The 24,677-nt window shown below is 48.5% G+C and overlaps 1 protein-coding gene and 1 pseudogene across 3 annotated transcripts in view; both read right to left on the reverse strand.

Annotated features, from left to right (window-relative positions):
• Positions 1–24,280, reverse strand: part of ANKS3 (ankyrin repeat and sterile alpha motif domain containing 3) — a 61,684-nt gene extending 37,404 nt beyond the window's left edge. For 2 of the 3 annotated variants that reach the window (XM_077449280.1, XM_077449279.1), the window contains exons 1-3: positions 24,131–24,280; positions 4,786–4,970; positions 1,072–1,270 (exon numbers count right to left, since the gene is read on the reverse strand). In XM_077449280.1, coding sequence (XP_077305406.1) covers positions 1,072–1,270; positions 4,786–4,946 — 360 coding nt within the window. In that variant the 5' untranslated portion in view covers positions 4,947–4,970; positions 24,131–24,280. The remainder of the gene's footprint in view (positions 1–1,071; positions 1,271–4,785; positions 4,971–24,130) is intronic. The other variant, XM_077449281.1, reaches the window with a different exon arrangement.
• On the reverse strand, positions 14,459–14,576 carry LOC143925769 (5S ribosomal RNA; annotated as a pseudogene).
• Positions 24,281–24,677: the final 397 nt, after the last annotated feature.

A 24,677-nucleotide genomic window follows, 5' to 3' on the forward strand; every position in this document is an offset into this window, starting at 1 on the left:
TCGTTAACAACTACCCATAGATTGTGTACATGCATGTGGGCATGGATAGCATTAGACTATATTTCAGTGGTTGCAGGAACAGATGGTTTAGGGCATGGGCGCGCAACCTGTGGCCCTCCAGCTGTTGCGGAACTACATGTCCCACCATTCCTCTGCCTTTAGGAGTCATTTTTTTTCCTCCTTCTCCCTCTCTATATCTATGGTTCTGCACTTCCGCATAGGAGGCATACTTGACACCCATCTGTGGGTGCTGGGCACTGGATGTCCACCGGCACCGACCGATCGTCGGGCAGAGACACAGAACAGAGCTCTGCCTGTGTAAACTCCTCTGTTCTGGCAGTGAAGGATTTTGTGGCCCTGCAAAGGGAAAAAAATCCATCACATCCCTTAGTAAAAGTAGCACACAAAAACACTGCCTAGAAGCACAGTTAACCTTTGATTGCCCTAGATGTTTAACCCTTCCCCAACCAGTGTTATTACAGTACAGTGTCAGTGCATATTTTTAGCACCAATCATTTTATATTTGTGTCACTGGTTTCCACAACGTGTCAGTTAGTGTCCACCGGCACCACTATAAAAGGTCCTGATCGCCGCCATTACTAGTATTAAAAAAAAAGAAACAAATGAAAATTCCAGTATATAACCACCATAGTTTGTGGATGATACAACTTCAGCGCAAAACAATGAATATAGGCTTATTGGGATTTTTACCAAAAACATGTAGCAGAATGCAGATTGGCCTAAATGTATGAAAAAGTTTTTATTGGATGATTTATAGTAAAAAGGTATAGGTTTTTTTTTTTTAATTGTTGGTCTTTTTTTGTTTATAGCACAAAAAATAAAAACCAGGAGGTGATCAAATACCACCAAAAGAAATCTCTATTTGTGGGGGGGGGGGGGGGAAGACAAACTTTGAGTACAGCACTGCATGACCGCACAATTGTCAGTTAAAGTAACGCAATGCCATATCGCAATAAATGGATGAAAGGGGGTTAAATCTTCCGGGAGGTCAAGTGGTTAGAGGAAGAGACTATGCCTTGGGCATATCTTGTCATATTTAGCTTGTCTTACCTGTATTAGAAAATAAGCCACCCTCTCATTCCCGCAGCTGGCGGCTAGCATCAGAGGGGTCTGTCCACTGGAGGTCCTGCAGTTCACATCTACCCCGGCTTCCAGGAGGAGGCTCAACACTGCATCATGACCAATGTAAGAAGCATACATGAGTGGTGTCCATCCACCCAGATTCTTCTGGTTCAGGTCTACATCCCGTCTGTGGATAAACAAGAGGGCTCGTTAGTGAGAAGACAAAATTACACTTTAAAATAGTCACAAAGCAAGTGACAGCCAAGTAACCTCTTCATTTCCATGCACATCAGCATCAAGCCAGAATGTTTCACAATTGAATATCTATGCAGCAGAGAAAAAGGGCAACCAGGAAGATATAATAGTACCTGGGGAAATGCAAAATTTTCAAAACCTCTGAGAGATATTGGGAAAAATATAAATGAGAGTGTAGTAGGGCACGAGTAGGTTTAGAAATAAGAAAGAGGGCCGAGTGCAGACCAATGGGTAGGGGGAGGGGATGGAACTAGGTAGAAGGACGGGGCTATCGGCAGTGAAATAGAATTTTTGAAAGACAGATATAAAGTGAGGTTAGTGAATAAGATTTTAAATAATTAAAATTTTGGAAAACCTGATAATAGAAGAAATTAAAAATAAACTTCTGTAAAAATACCACAATGATGTCAAACCAAGAAGGAGCCAGCCAATGAACGTAAAGTTGAATAAGTCTCTCGGCAGTATTTGCTGAAGTGGTAAAAAAAAAAAAAAAAAAAAAAAAAGTCTAAATGTTTCAAAATAAGCACCAGAGCGCAGGCAGGCAAAGGTCAGTGTCATTAGAGTGCTCACACTGCTTATAAGAGAGATAGGACTATAGTCCCAAACCCTGAGTTGATGGGATTGTCCCACCTAAAGCAAGGCTGTGCTGCTCTTCAAGCTGAACACCAAAAAAAATTAAAAAAAATTAAATCTATCCTTTAATGCACTGTCTTATGGAATGGACCAGACATCACAGGTCAGAAGTAGAAAGAATTTTATAATTAAATATTAGGATAGATGCTGGAAGGTATGAATGGAATTCTGGGAGTTCCAGACACCCAGGAAAATACAATTATTTATTTCAGCTTTCCAAAAAGCAGGAGCTGTGGAACCCCCCCCAGGAACAATCCACGCAGCAATACAGGTCACAACATTTTGTTACGAAGCCCCCCCCCAAATCACTCTGTGGGATGTGCTCCTCATAAACACGGGTTATCATAGAACAAGTCCTTCAAGGTTTCTGTGGCTCCTAAAACACCCTACAGGGATTGATCTTTTAGTAGATTTGTGGTTAGTATTTAATACTGGGCTCATTTCTACTGTCACCAACGAGTAGTAAGTTTCTCTAATACAATGAAGCCGGCTACTTCTGTAACATCCATTGCAATAATTATTTACTGGCTACATGGCAGGATCCATCAGCAACACGCCAACGAGTTTCAGCCAAAGCCTTCCTAATTGCATGTTATAAAAGCTATGCCCCATACACACGATCGGAAATGTTGCCAGCAAAAGTCAGATGTGAGCTTTTGGTCAGAAATTCCGACTGCGTGTATGCTCTATCGGACTTTTGCTGGCAGAATGCCAGCCAGCAAAAAGATTGAGAGCAAGTTCTCTATTTTTCGGTTGGAAAAAAGTTCCTATCCGAAAAGGTGTTCGTCTGTATGTAATTCGGACGTGCAAAAAAATCATGCATGCTCGTAAACAATTTGACGCATGCTCGGAAGCATTGAACTTAATTTTCTCGGCTCATCGTAGTGTTGTACGTCACCACGTTCTTGATGATCGAAAGATCAGAGAACTTTTGTGTGACCGTGTGTATGCAAGGCAAGCTTGAGCGGAATTCTGTCGGAAAAACCATCCAAGTTTTTTCTTATGGAATTTCTGATTGTGTGTATGGGGCATAAGGCTTTGGCCAAAACACATTAGTCTATTAGTGCTGGATCCTGCCATGTAGCCTATAAAGAATTGTTGCAATGGAGGTTAAGGAAGCTGCCAGCTTCATTGTATTTGAAGATTATTGCTACAATTCAAAAGGCATCTGGGCCAGAGCACGGTTTTCCAGTCTTCAAGGTAACTTGCGGAAAAGCCTGTTCTCTGTTATAGTGGTAAGTTTACCCCAAAGAGGTACAAGAGGGACAATCTTGTGATTAACAAGGGAAAAAAATAAAAAATAAAAAAATGAAGGTTTTGTACTTCTCAATAGTGGACAAGGCAATACCTGCAGCTCTTCAATATTATTTCTATTCAGCATAAGTTACTTGAATAATGTACAAAAGAAAAACTGCGGAGGATAACAGGGAGAGAGAAAGACATGGAAAAAAGGTTTTCCTATGTTATATGCATGAAGGCAGCTCTGGTATCCCTTTAGGCCAGCCATACACTGTTTAAAGTTTAAATCTCAGACGGTTCAGCAGGAACTGGCTGAGATTTGAAACGTTAATGGAAAGGCTGAATGTACCAAGTTGATTGATTGATCACATTGGGTACAACCAGTGTGCTGGATTATTTTACGATTATCATTAGCCCCTGCTATAGCGATAATCACTGTCTCTAAATACCAACCTACTTGTTCTCTTCGTTCCTCTCAAGACCTCCTTCTCTCTAGCTCCCTTGTCACCTCCAGGACTTTTCCAAAGCCTCTCCAATTCTATGGAATGCCCTACCCCAATCTGTCCACCTATCTCCTACTTTATTAGCTTTTAGACGATCCCTGAAAACCTTCTCTTCAGAGAAGCCTACCCCACCCACACCTAACAAGTGTATTTTACTTTTCTCCTTCAGCTCCCCCCCCACAATTATTACCTTTTGTTTCCACTTGACCCTCCCTTCTAGATTGTAAACTCTAAGGAGCAGGGCCCTCTGATCTCTCCTGTATTGATTTGTATTGTAAGTGTACTGTCTTCCATCATGTTGTAAAGCGCTGCGCAAACTGTTGGTGCTATATAAATCCTGAATAATAATAATAATAATAATAATAATAATAATAATAATAATAACCGTCTTCTCCCGTTGGGGACTGCTTCCCCTTCGTCAGGAGCAGACAATGTCTCAGCAGGAGCAATTCCCCTGTCAGCAGTGTCCGTGTTGATGGGGAAATCATGTGAATTTCTTTCCTGCAACCATGGGTTTGTATCGTGTGTGGCTGGCCTTAGATTGGCTCCCTACTCATCACTGAAGGAAGAAGCATATTCTAGAGCAGGAGTCGGCAGCCTTAGCAGTCCAGCAGTGGTGAAACTACAAATCCCATCATGCCTCTGGGGGTCATGCCTTTGGCCATCAAGTGTCCTAAAATTCCTCATGAGTATTGTAGTTCTACAACAGCTAGATCTTCAGACTTCTGCTATTACAAAGTTTTGTACCTATCCAGGTATATCAAAGACTGTGCGTCCGGCATCACTCTAAAACAGGGATAGGCTTTGCCTATTGCCTATCCCTGTTTTAGAGTGATGCCGGACGCACAGTCTTTGATATACCTGGATAGGTACAAAACTTTGTAATAGCAGAAGTCTGTAGATCTACTGATGGTTTTGAGAACTTTGTAATAGCAGAAGTCTGTAGATCTACTGATGGTTTTGAGATGTGGTTATTACCAAGCAACGAAGGCTTATGTCGTTTTCCATCACACGCAAAGTCTGAACTGGCCAAGTTCAGGAAAGATTTATCACAACAGTGTTTTATTCTTACCTGCAAACACAGCTCTGAACAACCTCATACTGTCCTATAGAAGCCGCTGTATGAAGATCCAAAGACAACTCTTGTCCATCCAATGGCTCCCCGTACCACATGGACAGACTGCGGCTCAACATCTCCGACTCACTGGATTCATCACTTAGCTCACTCGCCATCGTGCCAAAACCAGTTTATATATCCTGTGATGGGCAACAAAATAAAATAAAGGAATGCAAATAAGTCCATAAAACCGAGCAAAACAAATAATCTACACTTAACCGTCTTGTTAGACAAGATACTGAGGAGTGAAAAACTGTTTGCAGCAGCTGAGTACATTAGAAAGGAGCGGCATTTAAGATGGACACTCCTATGCAAAATTCCTAAAGCCCATGAAAACAGAATAGTGTTTATCTGGAGAAAGAGTATTTTTCTGTACACAACCATCTTGCGGTCGTTTATCACATGATGGCATGCTGCATTTAGCTTCTTTCACAGTAGCAGCAGTGTTTACCGCCCCCCTGAAAAAGTGATCTGCTGTGGATCTCTTTTCCAAAGCACAGTGAAAGATAAAACTGCTGCCTTCTGATGGTTTTTTTTTTTTTTTTTTTTTTATTTGTTTGGTCATTATGCATTGCAGGACCACCCCAAAATTGAATATTGAATTTGGCTTGCAGCATGGTCCCATTCACTTACATGGGAGAGTTTGACAGACGGCACCACCTGTAAAACTTGCCATGTGCTTAACCACTTCCCATCCGGGCCAAATCTGGCACTTCGTTCCTACACCCTGTTCAAATTATTATGCAAATTCTATTTCAGTGTCACAAAGATTAAGGCTCGGTTCACACCAGACGCGGCACGACTTGCCGCGCCACGACCTCAGCGGCGACTTGCAAAACGACTTCTGTATAGAAGTCAATGCAAGTCACCCGAGGTCGCCGCAAAAGTAGTACAGGAACCTTTTTTCTAAGTCGGAGCGACTCGAGTCGCTCCTATTAGAACGGTTCCGTAGTACAGAACGGGGGCGACTTGTCAGGTCGCGGCAAGTCGTGCCGCGTCTGGTGTGAACCGAGCCTAAATATTTTGTTTTTCAGTTTAACTCATGGATGGCATTGTGTATCGGGGCTCTTTTGATCACTGAAAACAATCTTGGACATCTATGATAATTAGATTGCCAATTGAGCAAAATTAAAAAGGAAAAGCTACTAAAGGAGGGTGTTCCACATTATTAAAGCGGGGTTCCACCCTATAGTGGAACTTCCGCTGATCGGAACCCTCCCCCCCTCCGGTGTCACAATTGGCACCTTTCAGGGGGGAGGGGGGGTGCAGATACCTGTCAAAGACAGGTATTTACACCCACTTCCGGGCATAGACTCCCACGGGAGTCTATGCCATTTCCTGTCCTGCCGCTCTGTCTGCTGGGACACACACGGGTCCCAGAGACAGCGCGGACAATTCCTATTGCGCTGCGCGACTCGCGCATGAGCAGTAGGGAACCGGGAAGTGAAGCCGATTCGCTTCACTTCCTGATTCCCTCACCTAGAATGGTGGCGGCAGCAGCCGAGAGCCGAGCGATCGAACGGCCTCGGCATCGCTGGACCCCGGGACAGGTGAGTGTCCATTAAGTCAGCAGCTGTAGTATTTGTAGCTGCTGGCTTTTAATATTTTTTTTCTCCAGTACAGTCGCGCTTTAAGCAGAGCACCATTTTCAAGCAATATGGGGAAGAAAAAGGATCCCTCTGCTGCCGAAAAGAGTGAAATAGTTCAATGCCTTGGACAAAGTATGAAAACATTAGATATTTCACAAAAACGTAAGCGTGATCATCGCACTATTAAGAGATTTGTGGCTGATTCAGAGCAGACAGGTTTCGTGCAGATAAAGGCACATTGAGGAAGATTTCTGCCAGATCCATGCATCGGATCAAGAGAGCAGCTGCTAAAACACCATTACATAGCAGCAAACAGATATTTGAAGCTGCTGGTGTCTCTGGAGTCCCACAGACATCAAGTTGTAGAGTAGGGTTGCACCGATACTAGTATCGGTGCTGATAACGAGTATTTGCCCAAGTACTTGTACTCTGGCAAATGCTCCTGATGCCTTACCAGATACCAGAGTGCAGCGAAGCTTTAAAGGTGAGCCTTGCAGCCTGTGTAAGCCTGGCAGGGGTGTGGGTCACTCACAGGCGGGTTCAGCCCGCCCGTGACCGGCCGTCAGAATCATTAACGGAAGTGATGGCCCGAATTTCAGCCTCTGTAGCCTGCAGTCACAAGGTGGCAGAGGACATCTTGTTACACCCAGCCCATATAGTTCACTAATTATATGGGCTGGGTGTAACAAGATGTCCGCTGCTGCATTCTGACTAGGCTTGCTGAGGCTGAGTGCAGGGTGTATCAAGATGGGCTCTTGTCATCACTTGTCGATTTTATTGCATCACGATACCACCTATTAGTGCCCATAAGTGCCACCTATCAGTGCCCAATTTCCATAAGTGCCACCCATAAGTGCCAGCCATCAGTGCCACATATCAGTGCCCATCAGTAAGTGCCAACAGTCAGTGCCACCTATCAGTGCCACATACCAGTGCCCATCAGTAAGTGCCAGCCCTCATTGCCGCATATGAGTCTCAATCAGTCAGTGCTGGAAATCAGTGCCACATATCAGTGCCCATAAATGCCAGCCATCAGTGCTGCAAATCAGTGCCACCTATCAGTGCCCTTAAGTGCTCATCAGTAAGTGCCAGCCATCATTGCTGCATATGCGTGTCCATCCATGAAAATTGAGTTTTTTACAAGTTTGCGATAAGCAAATAAAACAGTTTCATTCTTTCAAAATCTCTTGAGTTACAGTTCTTCATAATTATAAAGAAGATATGGTTAGTCTGTATTGTGCTTTGAAAACTGTCACTTGACATTAAAAAAAAAGTATTGGTAATCGGTATCAGCAAGTACGTTAAAAAAAAAAAGTATCGGTACTTGTACTCGGTCTTAAAGTGGTATTGGTGCAACCCTAGTATATATGAGCCAGAGTAACTTCATACGCTCCTATAACATTGGAAGGGTATCCATTCACGATTCCTTTCATGCACCCTTTTCAGGTAACAGGTAGGTATTATATGACTTTTGTTTGGCCTGACCGCATTTTTGAGCACTTAAACACCCACTGTGCATCACCAAGCTTGGTCTGTTTACACATCTGCACAACCCCTCTGCACTCATGATTGTACATATAAACCCTCTATTTAAAAAAAATAAAAATAAAAAAAAGTTATTTATTTTATTTCCCTTTCTCAATACTTAGACCTCATCAAAGTCTCACACATTTTTAGCAGCAAGTCATGCACACACGCTATACAAAAGGACCATGTTGTGCTACTTCAACCTATCCTCAGGCTTTCCCCTTTGGTCTCTATGGGGGGGGGGGGGGTCCCCCTTCAACCCAGGGGCAGACATCCTATCTGAGGGCCCCCCAACTTTCCATGGAGGTGCTGGTTTGTAAGTAATTGACATTTTTTTGAGATTTCCCTCTATCCGAGGGAATTACATGAAAATTTATAAAAACAAATATCAATTACTTAGTACCATCTTGCAATATACTCCTGATAAGTGGCTGAAATGCCACGAAACGCATTGAGTTTCAATAACAGATGCCAAGACATGCCTGGTTTTAATCTTGCATTTCTTTATGTATCATGTATACCATCTGATGTATGAGTAATTCAGGAATTCAATGTATTAATCATGTTTATATTTTATTCAATTATGTCTCTATGTCGATTTGTAATATTTGATTTGTTTTGTTTTGTATCCTACATGCCAACCATGGTTATTGAATATGTGTATTCCATGTTATAAGCACTATTTTATACACAAGTCTTTTTGAGTATGAATTTATTATTGTCAGGGTTGGGTTCGGCCCTTACTTCTCTCAGCTGGCTGCTCAGCTGTCGGCTAATTGCCAGCTCCTAGCTCTTTCCAGTCACTCAGCTGTTGATCCTGCTCGTCAGTCCTGCCTACTTAAGCCGTCCAAGTCCAGAGGATCTCTACCTTAGCTTTGGTCAACATCACAACATCACTTGCTTTGCTGACATCCCTTCTGGCTCCAGATCCTGCTTGCTGTTACGCTGTTACACTACATTTATCTCTGACTTCTGGCTTGGCTATCCGTTTTGGTTACTGAACTTTGTCTATGTTTTGACTACGTTTGTTCTTTTTACTTTTATTATTAAACAAGTGTGATTTAACTGTACTTCTGTCTCGGGCCGATTTCATGGTTTCTGACTATTATGGATTGCTATAAATGTTTTTCCATGATTTGGTACTATATGGAACCACCATTATTATTTATGACAGGCTTCATTCAACGTTCCAACTTTTCTCTTTTTCTTTGCACTCCAAAGTTAAAATGTGATCGTAAAGTCTCATCTTTTTTTTCCTTTAAAAATAATAAACATGTTATACTTACCTGCTCTGTGCAATGGTTTTGCACAGAGCAGCCCTGATCCTCCTTTTTTTCTGGCTCCCTCCTATTGAGTGCCCCCACAGCAAGCAGCTTGCTATTGTGGCACCCAAGCTGAGGCTCCCTGTGTCCATTCAGACACGGAGCCACGGTTCGGCCCCACCCCCTCTCTCCTGATTGGCTAACTGACTTTGATTGACAGCAGTGGGAGCCAATGGCACAACTGCTGTGTCTCAGCCAATCAGAAGGGAGAGTCCCGGATAGACAAGGCACTCGTGCCACATTGCTGGATCTAGTTGGACCTCAAATAAGTATGGGGGGGGAGGGGGGGTGCTACACACAAAAGGCTTTTTTTATCCTAATGCACAACAATAAAAAAACCTTCTTTAGAACCACTTAAAATTGATAACAAGTGCAAGATATAGATAGGAAGGGGAAAAAAACTGCACAGTATATGCGCAAAAGAAATAGATAAAAAAAAAATAATAAAAAATACATTCATCTCGACCAAATCATATTTCATAAAAGAACTAGAACCATAATAAATACAGGGATTTTCAAGCGTGACAAATCTCTTGCTGCGTTATTCTGCTATTCCTCCTAAACAACATACCCAATTTGAGTTAAGTTACATATTAAAGATTTCAAACTTCTGATTCCCTTTAAATATGCAGAAGCCAGGCTTAGCTTAATGGTTTACTAAGATTCCTGAGAAGTCTCTGAACACGGCTCATTCCTAATAGCACAGCGAAGGGATGGTTTTCATTCCATGACTACTTTCACTTTGAGGTCCAGTTCACACCACATGCAGTCCAGTGCGTTTTTTTTCTGCATCAAAAACCCATGGATAATAGTTTATATGGTTTCCAATGGCATAGTTCACACCAGTGCAGTCAGTTCCAGAAAAAAAAAAAAAAAAAAATGGAGTTACGTACCGGTAACATCCTTTTCCAGGAGTCTTTCAGGACAGCCACCTTTGAGAGACACTGGCTCCTCCCCTCTTAGGAAACACCGCCTTCATTTTCATGATTTAGGCCTCCTCCTCCCTTCGTTCCTCAGTTCACTTACCTGACGGTCTCATGTGATGAGTTCCCGATGATCTGCAAAAAACCTGGGTGGGAACCGGTGCTGTCCTGAAAGACTCCTGGAAAAGGATGTTACCGGTACGTAACTCCATTTTTCCCCCAATCGTCTTTCAGGACAGCCACCTTTGAAAGGATAAGCGAGTACCTTGTCTTAGGGTGGGACCTACTGCTTGCAGCACCTTGTGACCAAAGGGGTTGGTCTTTGGCTGAGAGAAGATCCAATCTATAGCGCTTCACGAACGTAGAAAACTTGAACCACGTTGCGGCTCTACAGATCTGTTCAGGAGACGCACCAGCCCACTTTGTCTGCGGAGTTGCCGCTGTCCTGGCTGAGTGTGCTTTAATTCTAACTGGAGGCTTTAATACCCCAACCACGCAAGTCTGCCCAATGGCTGACCTTAACCATCTGGTTAGCGTACGTCTAAAGGCTTTGGAACCCTTCCTAGCCCTTGGAAGTAACACTAAAAGTAAATCAGACTTCCTGAACTGACTTTGTGCAACCAAAATAATGAAGGACACATCTTCTAACGTCCAATAAGATGTGTTCCTGTTCTCTCACTGGTTTTGAACGAAAAAATAGGCAGCATAATCTCTCGGACTCTCTGAGGATTAGAGACTACCATTAGGTAAAAAGGCCAGAATGGTCTTAAAAACTGAATGGTCTGGAAAGGGAGTGCCCTAACAGAAAGGGTTTCGAGTTTACTCACTTTCCTTGCCGTAGTGATCGTCTCAAAAAGACAGTTTTGAGAGTAATCAACCATAAGCCAGATTCCAATTGCTGAAAAGGTTCTTTGTGAGAACCTGTAAAACTAATGAGCGACCCCGACTGGGGAGGGGACGACCAAAGGCTTGGTCTTTACCTACTTAAGGCTCTAAGAACCTTACTATACCAAGGTCTGATATTAAATGCCCTTCCAGGAATACGCTAAAAGCGAAAACCTGACTCTTCAATGTTTATGGGGCTAAACCTTTATCTGCCCCTGACTGCAGGAACTCTAGAACGGCTACAAGGCTGTGCACATTGAAGGAGTTCTCTGAGCACCAGCTGTTGAACCGCCTCCATACCTTCAAGAAAATGGTCTGAGTTTCTATTTACCTGCAATTCAGAAGAGTGGCTATTAAACAGTCTGAGACCCCTTTGCCCTTCGGCAATTCCTTCTCAGTAGCCAAGCTGCAAGAATCCACCTGGGGACCGCAGATTGGACCCTGGGAAAGGAGACACTCTTAGACCGGGAAAACCCGGGGGGGCTCCACTGACAGGCCCTTCAGAATGGAGAACCACGGCCTCCTGGGCCCAAGAGGTGTGATTAGAAAACAGGTAGTAATCTCCACCTGAAAACTTCCCTGACCCTGCAGGAATCAGAACGGGAGGGGAGAAAGCATAGCACTTAGAGAAACCCTAACTCTGTGCTTTAGTGTGTCTGCTCCCGACCTCCCCTCTCCCCTGTTCATGGAACAGGAGATGGCTTTCCTTTGCGTTTTCCCTTGAGAAAAAAAAGAGGTCTATCCAAGGAATCCCCCAACTCTGGGTGATCCATTCGAAAAACCTCCTGCTTGAGAACCTGGTTGCTCTGAGGAAACCTAATATCAGAATTTGCTCTCCTTTCAAACAGATCACTGGAAAGACAGGATTTTAATATTCGGCCCATCTGAGGATGGCCTTCGCTAGGACCCATAAGGATCCGCTCCAGGAGTCCCCGTCCTGTCGACGTAAGCCACTGCCAAGGATTGTTTCCATGACTCTTACATGAAGTCTCCAGAGAACTCTCTGAAAGGTCCTGAGAACCAGATCTACTGTTCTCAACTCCCTCCAATTTGAGGATCTCTTAGATTCCTTCCTCTCCCAGGTACCCTGTACCAAACAGGAGTCTAGGTGTGTACCCCAACCTAAGCCGTTCGTATCGGTTGTAACCACCCTGGATACTGGCAAACTCCATTCTAGGTCTTGTAACAAACGTGCTCCCTTTCCCAAAGGGACCTCTTTACCTGAGTTGGAACCGAAACCAAAAAGTCCCAAGACCCTTGACTGTGGTCCCAAACATTCAAGATAAATAGTTTGCAGAGGACGGTAACATGACCCCGTCCACTGAACTGCTAGGAGCGTGGCTGTCAGTAAACTCAACCTGCCTGAGTTTTTTGACGGTTGCCCTGGAGAAACAACAGTGCTTGGTCTATCTTCTGGATCTTCTCCAAGGAGGGAAGACCTTTTGTTCTGTTGAGCCCAGCACCTACCCCAGGAAGGTGACCCCCTGGTAAGGAATTTAAGTTGGGTTTCTCTAGGTTCAGAGGCCAACCCAGGCTCACCAACAGGTCTTTTTGTTACCTGTGGATCCCAAATCGACTGCGCCAGAGAAGGTACAAACAGGAGAAGATCGTCAAGACACACGATCACCGAGACTCCCCTGAGACGTAGGAATGCCCGAACTTCTACCATCACTTTGGTGAAGATACGAGGAGGAAGGGATAGCCCAAAAGGGAAGTGTTTTGAACTGAAGGTGTAGCACCCCATACAGAAGTTATCACTGCCAGCCTAAGGAAACGCTGGTGGTTCTCTGCGATGGGAATATGCAGGTATGCATCCTTACTATCCATGCCCTGAAACAGTTTTGGTGGAAGAGGTGCCCTCACCCAGTAACCAAAACCAACGAAAGCCGTCTGTAGGTGACTAAGACACACAGACGCTTCAGGTTCAGGATGAGCCTGAACTTTTTTCCAAAGGCTTGTGAACCACAAAAAAGTGAGAATAGGAGCCCTTCCTATCTATCCTGCTGGGACCTGTATTACCACTTCCTGTTCCTCTAACTCTGAAGAGGAAAGAAGGGCACATTTTGGCAGCTCAGCGACAAGGAGTCTCAAACAGGGGGGAGTTCTGAAAACTCCCAACGGTAACCTCTTCTGATGATCCTCATCACAAACTAATTGGAGGTGATCATCTCCCACTGGGGGAGGAAGGCCCTTTTTATATATTTCCTCTTAAGGGAAACGGCCTTTATCTTATCAGCCGTGCGATCTCGCACTGCTTCAAGACCTGGCCAAAAACAGCAGGTCTCCAGTAAAAAAGGATTACACAGAGCTTTTGCATTGGACGCCTTGACCCCCTGCCATGTCTTCAGCCTTAAGGCCCTCCAGGCTGAGTTGGTCAGAGCCGAAGATCTTGCATACATTCGCCTGGATTGAATCGAAGCAGCGTATGCCAACTCCTTAAGCAGCGTGGGAAAGGAGGATAGAAAGTCTCCTCTGCCGTCATTGCTTCATGCATTAATCTGGCTAAGCCGACACTTCATATTATGAGCCACCCCTGTGGCCGCTATGGCAGGCTTAGATATTTTCTTAAGAGAAAAAACCCATGCATCCTTCAGAAGTGAGTCCATCATTTCAAACCATAGGGTCTGAAAAGTATTCCCATGTCCCCGAGGACAGGTCAGTATGCCTGGACATCTGAAGAAAGGTAGCCTCTAACCTGGGAGATTCTATTCCAGACAAGAGCTTCCTCTTCCGCCCAAGAAAAAAACCTTTGTTTTAATGCACCAGAAAAGAAAGGTTTTCCTTCGGGACCCCGCCATTTCTGATGACATCGATCAAGACGTCATGAACCGGGAACACCCGCTTCCCCCAGGCCCTAGTACATCTGATCGTGGGGTGACAATGCCTTCTTTTTCTCTTGTATGCCTAAAGTGGTATGAATAGCTCCCCAGAGCTTATCCACTTCATCCAGGGGGAAGTTTACATCGTGAGGTTCTTTTGGGTTCCCCACCCAAGCCCTCACCATCAGATTCCCTGGGAGTCTGAGACGGCACTGTCAACTTCTTCCTCAACTTCCTCTCTGGAACCCTCTAGACTCTCCCTTAACCTGCAGGAGGAACATCCATCGGGTTAGGTGGAACACTCTGCTGTGCTGGTGAAAGAGTGCTCTGGAGCTGAGGCCACTGGAACTTTCACAGAAGCCGCCAGATATGCACCGTGTCTGCTGCCTGTTTCCTGATGGCGCTCAAACAGGGACCTGAACCCTGAACCCTTAGGTTAAAGGTCTGACTGAGCTTACGGTGCTTCAATACACTCTTAACCAAGTGCCCTGAACCAGGGATTCCCCCAAGAGGCTCTATATGAAGGACGCTCCCTCCTAGAACCAAGGGAGATTTGCTCATGTCCCCTACGGCACCTGGTATTCCAGGCGGTCTCCCATCCAGGTACTAACCAGGCCCGACCCTGCTTAGCATCCGAGATCAGACGAGATCGAGCGCATTCAGGGTGATGTGGCCGTAGGCCTCTGAGACATAGAGATAAAAGAGCAGCATAAAATCCTAAAAAAAAAAGAAACACCAGCACTACTTAACCACTGGGAGTGCCCTCCCCTAGGATCAATCTCCATCTGGATCCCAGACGCACTGCCCTTCCCCCCCGACCACCTAGGGGGAAAAAACACCAGTGGAGCTACTGGTTGTAAGGTAAGGGAACCCCTCGCCAGGGCTTTTACCTTTGAGTGGCTGGTGCCGTTACTCCTGGAGCTCCTGAAGCCACTGCTTCGGACATTCTCCTGTTGAGGAAGAGTGGTACGAACGTGCCTCCAAAAGCTACCTGTGCAACTTAGAAGAGAGGCTGCACCAGCCGAACGCTTGGTCCTCCTTCCCGTCCGCGTCCGGAACCGGAAGACGCGGGTTCAACGAAGACGTCCGCCCCCACCGGAACTGACGTCGCCCGTCATCTGGTCCGGCCTCCAGCTCCAAGCCGACTGCAAAACACAGGGGGACACAGGGGGACCTAGGACGTCCTGTTGCAGGCCCCACTGGGCGAAAACGAATGGGTGGACCTCCCTAAAACTTCCTGCTTTCCCCAAGCGAAGATTAGAGTGCGTGTAAAAAAGGTCAGTACAAGAGTTCAGCTCCCCAGCCGACCGGACTGCCTATCCCGTTGAAGCACCCTCCTGCGGGCGAACGTAGGGATGAACCTCTAAAGACTTCCTGCTTTCCCCAAGCGAAGTTTAGAGTGTATGGACAGTACAAAAATTCAGCTCCCCAGCTGACCGGACTGCCTATCCCGTTGAAGCACCCTCCTGGGCGAACGAAGGGATGAGCCTCTAAAAACTTCCTGCTTTCCCCAAGCGAAGTTTAGAGTGTATGGTCAGTACGAAAATTCAGCTTACCAGCTGGCCGGACTGCCGAAAGTAGACCGATAGACGATCGGACTGCCGAGTGGGGCCAGAGCTCCGCTCGGATAGCTTCAGTCTCTCCAACTGATTCAGCTAAGGTTCCTTAGCGGTGTCTCCCCACCGGAGGAAACACCATAACTGAGGAACGAAGGGAGGAGGAGGCTTAAATCATGAAAATGAAGGCGGTGTTTCCTAAGAGGGGAGGAGCCAGTGTCTCTCAAAAGTGGCTGTCCTGAAAGACGATTGGGGAAAAATTATATATATAATTTTTTATAATTTTCTTCCCACAAATAGAGCTTTCTTCTGGTGGTATTTGATCACCTCTGGAGGTTTTTATTTTTTGCTAAACTAAAAAAAAAAAAAAAAAAGACATTTGTTTCCGTTTTAAAATTTTGTTTTCTCCTTCACTGACGGCCACGGATATGTAGAATTGATGAGCACCGATATGCATCGCTGACAGGCACCGATAGGTAGCACTGATAGGTGGTATTGATGGACACTAATAGATGTCACTGATGGGCAGCACTGACTGGGCAGGTACTGACAGGTGTTCATGCTGGGCACTGATTGGCACTGGCAGGGGGTTATGATGGGGCACTGACTGGGCACCGACTGGCAGCTTATGGGTACATTTGATGGAGGCTGTGCTGATAATAAATGTGCCTCTGTCAGAGACTTCTTATCAAGATCGGAGATGCGGTGTGTTAGATTGACACGCCGCACTTGTGATCGCCGGCATGTTAACCCGCTGAACATCATATGACGCCCAGTCAGGATAACAGAACCACTTCCCGGCTGTCATTCTATTATAGGCCGGGTGGGAAGTGGTTAATAACCCCCAATTTACTCTAATCAGCCTTAATTAACTCCCTATTCTCCTCCATTTAAATTATTTTCCTGCTTTCCCCCCCCCCCCCTTTGTTCACATCTATTTTATAAACAATAAACAATTAAAACTTTTTTTTTTTGCTTTGTTAGTGAATATTTTTACACATATATATTAACATATATTTACACATTTCACATTGAAAAAGAGCTAAGAAAAAAAAAAAAAAAAAAAATATTTGTAAATAACTTTTTAATGCTTTGTACCATTGCTGACGTGAAAACAAAACAGTTTCGCTAGGTATCGGTAATTGGTATCGGCGAGTACTAAAATAATAAATGGTATTGGTGCATCACTACAACAAATGACCTGCTATATATGCAACAGCTAGAACTACAAGTCTCAGCACCAGACTGAAGTGACTTGGGGTACTTTCACACTGCCTAGTGCCTGGCGTTATTAGTAATTCGCTGTTAGTTTTAATGGCGCTTTACTGCTGTTAGGGCCAGTTCACACCATATGTAGTCCAGTGTGTTTTTGTTCTGCATCAAAAACACATGGAAAGTAGGTTATGTGGTTTCCAGTGGAATAGTTCACACCGGAGGAGGTCAATTCCATTAAAAAATTAAAATAAAAAAAAATAAAAAACGCACCCGGGATGCATCTGGAATTGCACCAAAAACATGCATGCAGAAACTCTGGAGCTGGAACAGATCTGGAGTGTGTTTTTGTGTATAACCGGCCCTCATAGCAGCACTTTTCGGCTGCTAGCAGATCGCTTTTAATCATCGCTAGTGGCAGAGGAAAGGGTTAATAACGCCCAAAAAGCGCAGCTGTCTCAATCGCTCTACCCATTGATTTCAATGGCAGGGGCGGTTTAGGAGTGCTGCCAGGGCCGTCTTTAACAATGATTGGACACTGGGCAAACATTTTCTTGCTTCCCCCCCCCCCCCCATACAATTTTGCTCTCCACCTTCTCTGAGACATACAATAAATAGCAGCTAGACTTAAAATCGATTTACTGTATCTGACCAGGCAGCGATTGCAATTGGTTGCCAGAGGTTACTGTGTATCATTACCCCTTACTGACTGGTTGCTAGAGGTTACAGCACACATTACGGCTCGCTGATTAGTTGCTAGAGGTTACACTACATGATTTCTGCTTTTTGGTTGGTTGCTAGAGATTACTGTACAGTAATACTGCTCGCTGCAGGGGGCATGATATCCATATGAATGCTGCCTTTATTTACATATCTATGATATCGGATGAAGCTATTTACATATGAATGCTGGGTATTTACATGTAAACACAGTAGGGCTGAAACGATTAATCGATATTATCGATAATAATCGATATTGAAAATCGTTGTCAACGATTTTCATTATCGATTAGTTGGTCCGCACCATGTGATCCGCGGAGCGGGCCGCGGCCTTAAGAAAGACCGCGGCTTCGGCCTAGCTTCGGAGCTGGCAGCCATCTTGGTACACCCGGCGGCGGAGAGCTGCGCGCTGACGTCACCCCCACCGCGGCGTTCAGCCTGTCAGCCCAAGTGAATGAATTCTGGAGGAGTCACGGAGTTCTTCTGTCCCCGCACATCCCCCGTCCTCTTCCTCTGTCCCCGCACATCCCCCGTCCTCTTCCTCTGTCCCCGCATATCCCCACTTTCCAGCACTGCCGTGATTGGAGGTTGGGCTCTGCACATGCGTGCATCCATCTCCCGGCTTCGGGGTGCCCTTCGCTCCATTTGGAGGAGTCGGCCGAGTCACGTGTGGTGGGTCCGGACTGAGACTCCGCCCCACACCACCCCGACACACCGAGGAGGAGCCGCTGTCACCATGAAGGGGTGAGAAAACCAGAGACACCGGAGGGGAGCACTGAGAGGAGGTGGGGCAGTGACACCATGTGAGAGGGGAGGAATGTGTCATCTATACTGTGGGGGGGGGGGGGACACGTGTGTGCGTATATATTTCTCCCCCCCCCCTTTTTTTTTTTTATCCGATTAATCGAAAAAATAAATCGGCCGATTAATCGATTATGAAAATAATCGTTAGTTGCAGCCCTAAAACACAGGGTCTGCAGGTGAGTCACCTGTACACAACAATAGGGCAGAGCTGGGCAGCATTAGTAGCAGCACTTCACACTGAGATATCAGGACATAGCAAGGGACTAAAACTTCAAGGGACAAGGCAATTTAAACTGGGATAATTGGCAAGTATGGGGCAGCTGCTTTGGGCCCCAAAACAATGACAGGGCCCAGGGCAGCTGTCCCTTTTGCCCTGCCTTAAAGACGGCCCTGAGTGCTGTATACCCCGCTCCCGCACTGCCAAAAAGACGCTTCTTGCAGGACCTGTAAGAGCACCGCCCCAGTGTGAAAGCATTTGGGCTGTCAGACCGGGGAGGCATGAGAGGCGCTTTACAGGTGCTATTATTAGCACGTAAAGGTCTGAATCTCTCCCCGGTGAGAAATGGGTCTAACAGTATGGGGGGGGGGGGGAGATGGAAGAGAATGGAGCAAAACATGAGTCAAGCATTACTAAAGATCATTTAATCGCTACATATCCATGGCTCGAAATTGTTTTTTTTTGTTCATCTTTAGTTCAGCTTTAACAAAAAACATATGGGATCATTAGATTTTAATTTGGAAGAAATAAAATATGCTCAGCAATATCACATCTTTATATTATACAGAGCTCTCCTCCTAATGCACAGACATCAGGACACAGAGCTCCCCTCTCCTCCTGATGCACAGACATCAGGACACAGAGCCCCCCCCTCTCCTCCTGATGCACAGACATCAGGACACAGAGCCCCCCCCCCTCTCCTCCTGATGCACAGACATCAGGACACAGAGCCCCCCCCCTCTCCTCCTGATGCACAGACATCAGGACACAGAGCCCCCCCCCCCCCCCTCTCCTCCTGATGCACAGACATCAGGACACAGAGCCCCCCCCCCCCCCTCTCCTCCTGATGCACAGACATCAGGACACAGAGCCCCCCCCCTCTCCTCCTGATGCACAGACATCAGGACACAGAGCCCCCCCCCTCTCCTCCTGATGCACAGACATCAGGACACAGAGCCCCCCCCCTCTCCTCCTGATGCACAGACATCAGGACACAGAGCCCCCCCCCTCTCCTCCTGATGCACAGACATCAGGACACAGAGCCCCCCCCCCTCTCCTCCTGATGCACAGACATCAGGACACAGAGCCCCCCCCCTCTCCTCCTGATGCACAGACATCAGGACACAGAGCCCCCCCCCCTCTCCTCCTGATGCACAGACATCAGGACACAGAGCCCCCCCCCCCCTCTCCTCCTGATGCACAGACATCAGGACACAGAGCCCCCCCCCCTCTCCTCCTGATGCACAGACATCAGGACACAGAGCCCCCCTCTCCTCCTGATGCACAGACATCAGGACACAGAGCCCCCCTCTCCTCCTGATGCACAGACATCAGGACACAGAGCCCCCCCTCTCCTCCTGATGCACAGACATCAGGACACAGAGCCCCCCCTCTCCTCCTGATGCACAGACATCAGGACACAGAGCCCCCCCTCTCCTCCTGATGCACAGACATCAGGACACAGAGCCCCCCCTCTCCTCCTGATGCACAGACATCAGGACACAGAGCCCCCCCTCTCCTCCTGATGCACAGACATCAGGACACAGAGCCCCCCCTCTCCTCCTGATGCACAGACATCAGGACACAGAGCCCCCCCTCTCCTCCTGATGCACAGACATCAGGACACAGAGCCCCCCCTCTCCTCCTGATGCACAGACATCAGGACACAGAGCCCCCCCTCTCCTCCTGATGCACAGACATCAGGACACAGAGCCCCCCCTCTCCTCCTGATGCACAGACATCAGGACACAGAGCCCCCCCTCTCCTCCTGATGCACAGACATCAGGACACAGAGCCCCCCCTCTCCTCCTGATGCACAGACATCAGGACACAGAGCCCCCCCTCTCCTCCTGATGCACAGACATCAGGACACAGAGCCCCCCCTCTCCTCCTGATGCACAGACATCAGGACACAGAGCCCCCCTCTCCTCCTGATGCACAGACATCAGGACACAGAGCCCCCCTCTCCTCCTGATGCACAGACATCAGGACACAGAGCCCCCCTCTCCTCCTGATGCACAGACATCAGGACACAGAGCCCCCCTCTCCTCCTGATGCACAGACATCAGGACACAGAGCCCCCCCCCCCCTCTCCTCCTGATGCACAGACATCAGGACACAGAGCCCCCCCCCCTCTCCTCCTGATGCACAGACATCAGGACACAGAGCTTCCCTCTCCTCCTAATATACACACACAGGGACACAGAGCTCCCCTCTCCTCCTGATGCACAGACATCAGGACACAGAGCTCCCCTCTCCTCCTGATGCACAGACATCAGGACACAGAGCCCCCCCCTCTTCTCCTGATGCACAGACATCAGGACACAGAGCCCCCCCCCCCCTCTCCTCCTGATGCACAGACATCAGGACACAGAGCCCCCCCCCCCCTCTCCTCCTGATGCACAGACATCAGGACACAGAGCCCCCCCCCCCTCTCCTCCTGATGCACAGACATCAGGACACAGAGCCCCCCCCCTCTCCTCCTGATGCACAGACATCAGGACACAGAGCCCCCCTCTCCTCCTGATGCACAGACATCAGGACACAGAGCCCCCCTCTCCTCCTGATGCACAGACATCAGGACACAGAGCCCCCCTCTCCTCCTGATGCACAGACATCAGGACACAGAGCCCCCCTCTCCTCCTGATGCACAGACATCAGGACACAGAGCCCCCCTCTCCTCCTGATGCACAGACATCAGGACACAGAGCCCCCCCCCCCTCTCCTCCTGATGCACAGACATCAGGACACAGAGCTTCCCTCTCCTCCTAATATACACACACAGGGACACAGAGCTCCCCTCTCCTCCTGATGCACAGACATCAGGACACAGAGCTCCCCTCTCCTCCTGATGCACAGACATCAGGACACAGAGCCCCCCCCTCTTCTCCTGATGCACAGACATCAGGACACAGAGCCCCCCCCCCTCTCCTCCTGATGCACAGACATCAGGACACAGAGCCCCCCCCCCTCTCCTCCTGATGCACAGACATCAGGACACAGAGCCCCCCCCCCTCTCCTCCTGATGCACAGACATCAGGACACAGAGCCCCCCCCCCTCTCCTCCTGATGCACAGACATCAGGACACAGAGCCCCCCCCCCCTCTCCTCCTGATGCACAGACATCAGGACACAGAGCCCCCCCCCCCTCTCCTCCTGATGCACAGACATCAGGACACAGAGCCCCCCTCTCCTCCTGATGCACAGACATCAGGACACAGAGCCCCCCTCTCCTCCTGATGCACAGACATCAGGACACAGAGCCCCCCTCTCCTCCTGATGCACAGACATCAGGACACAGAGCCCCCCTCTCCTCCTGATGCACAGACATCAGGACACAGAGCCCCCCCTCTCCTCCTGATGCACAGACATCAGGACACAGAGCCCCCCTCTCCTCCTGATGCACAGACATCAGGACACAGAGCCCCCCCTCTCCTCCTGATGCACAGACATCAGGACACAGAGCCCCCCCTCTCCTCCTGATGCACAGACATCAGGACACAGAGCCCCCCCTCTCCTCCTGATGCACAGACATCAGGACACAGAGCCCCCCCTCTCCTCCTGATGCACAGACATCAGGACACAGAGCCCCCCCTCTCCTCCTGATGCACAGACATCAGGACACAGAGCCCCCCCTCTCCTCCTGATGCACAGACATCAGGACACAGAGCCCCCCCTCTCCTCCTGATGCACAGACATCAGGACACAGAGCCCCCCTCTCCTCCTGATGCACAGACATCAGGACACAGAGCCCCCCCCCCCCCCTCTCCTCCTGATGCACAGACATCAGGACACAGAGCCCCCCCCCTCTCCTCCTGATGCACAGACATCAGGACACAGAGCTTCCCTCTCCTCCTAATATACACACACAGGGACACAGAGCTCCCCTCTCCTCCTGATGCACAGACATCAGGACACAGAGCTCCCCTCTCCTCCTGATGCACAGACATCAGGACACAGAGCCCCCCCCTCTCCTCCTGATGCACAGACATCAGGACACAGAGCCCCCCTCTCCTCCTGATGCACAGACATCAGGACACAGAGCCCCCCTCTCCTCCTGATGCACAGACATCAGGACACAGAGCCCCCCTCTCCTCCTGATGCACAGACATCAGGACACAGAGCCCCCCTCTCCTCCTGATGCACAGACATCAGGACACAGAGCCCCCCTCTCCTCCTGATGCACAGACATCAGGACACAGAGCCCCCCCCTCCTCCTGATGCACAGACATCAGGACACAGAGCCCCCCCCCTCTCCTCCTGATGCACAGACATCAGGACACAGAGCTTCCCTCTCCTCCTAATATACACACACAGGGACACAGAGCTCCCCTCTCCTCCTGATGCACAGACATCAGGACACAGAGCTCCCCTCTCCTCCTGATGCACAGACATCAGGACACAGAGCCCCCCCCTCTCCTCCTGATGCACAGACATCAGGACACAGAGCCCCCCTCTCCTCCTGATGCACAGACATCAGGACACAGAGCCCCCCTCTCCTCCTGATGCACAGACATCAGGACACAGAGCCCCCCTCTCCTCCTGATGCACAGACATCAGGACACAGAGCCCCCCTCTCCTCCTGATGCACAGACATCAGGACACAGAGCCCCCCTCTCCTCCTGATGCACAGACATCAGGACACAGAGCCCCCCTCTCCTCCTGATGCACAGACATCAGGACACAGAGCCCCCCTCTCCTCCTGATGCACAGACATCAGGACACAGAGCCCCCCTCTCCTCCTGATGCACAGACATCAGGACACAGAGCCCCCCTCTCCTCCTGATGCACAGACATCAGGACACAGAGCCCCCCTCTCCTCCTGATGCACAGACATCAGGACACAGAGCCCCCCTCTCCTCCTGATGCACAGACATCAGGACACAGAGCCCCCCTCTCCTCCTGATGCACAGACATCAGGACACAGAGCCCCCCTCTCCTCCTGATGCACAGACATCAGGACACAGAGCCCCCCTCTCCTCCTGATGCACAGACATCAGGACACAGAGCCCCCCTCTCCTCCTGATGCACAGACATCAGGACACAGAGCCCCCCTCTCCTCCTGATGCACAGACATCAGGACACAGAGCCCCCCTCTCCTCCTGATGCACAGACATCAGAACACAGAGCCCCCCTCTCCTCCTGATGCACAGACATCAGGACACAGAGCCCCCCCCTCTTCTCCTGATGCACAGACATCAGGACACAGAGCCCCCCCCCTCTCCTCCTGATGCACAGACATCAGGACACAGAGCCCCCCCTCTCCTCCTGATGCACAGACATCAGGACACAGAGCCCCCCCTCTCCTCCTGATGCACAGACATCAGGACACAGAGCCCCCCCTCTCCTCCTGATGCACAGACATCAGGACACAGAGCCCCCCTCTCCTCCTGATGCACAGACATCAGGACACAGAGCCCCCCCCCCCCCTCTCCTCCTGATGCACAGACATCAGGACACAGAGCCCCCCCTCTCCTCCTGATGCACAGACATCAGGACACAGAGCCCCCCCTCTCCTCCTGATGCACAGACATCAGGACACAGAGCCCCCCTCTCCTCCTGATGCACAGACATCAGGACACAGAGCCCCCCTCTCCTCCTGATGCACAGACATCAGAACACAGAGCCCCCCTCTCCTCCTGATGCACAGACATCAGGACACAGAGCTTCCCTCTCCTCCTGATGCACAGACATCAGGACACAGATCTCTCTGTATTAGAACTTACCTCTCTCTTCCACCTACACAGCTCTCAGCCTCCCTGCTGGACTCCCTTCCCCCGCACAGACCTCTGGGATTTGCAGTTTTCTCCCAACTACAAACTTCCAAGTTGAAAACTTTGTGCCAACTACATTTCCCAGAATTCTTCAGCTTCTGCTCCCCCTCCTTTTGATTGGCGGGCGCATTAGCCAATGGTGTCCCAGAGATTTCCTCTCGCCCAACAAGCTGACCAATAGCAATCCAGCAAACATTGTCCTGACAGGTGTGTGGTTAATAAACGATTCCTTCCTGAAGCCAAATGTTGGAATTTCATATGATAATATTAAACAATTCTATTTTACTTGTTATTCTGTTGCTGTAGTTTCTCTCTCCTATCGGTCACCGCCCTAAGCTCTGGTACTTTCTAAGTTCCTGTTAGGACCTTAAAAAGCGGGGCTTCCACTTGTTGCCCCGGGTTACTCAGCGTGCGAGGGACGCGAAAGCACGTTTTGGGCGTGGCTATGACTTGGGCATTTTTCACTGGCGGAATGGTTGTGCGCTCACCCTCATGTGGG

This window comes from Lithobates pipiens, unplaced genomic scaffold (genome assembly GCF_037356315.1).
Source record: "Lithobates pipiens isolate NorthernLeopardFrog02 unplaced genomic scaffold, aLitPip1_a1.2 Scaffold_22, whole genome shotgun sequence".
Classification (NCBI taxonomy): Eukaryota; Metazoa; Chordata; class Amphibia; order Anura; family Ranidae; genus Lithobates; species Lithobates pipiens.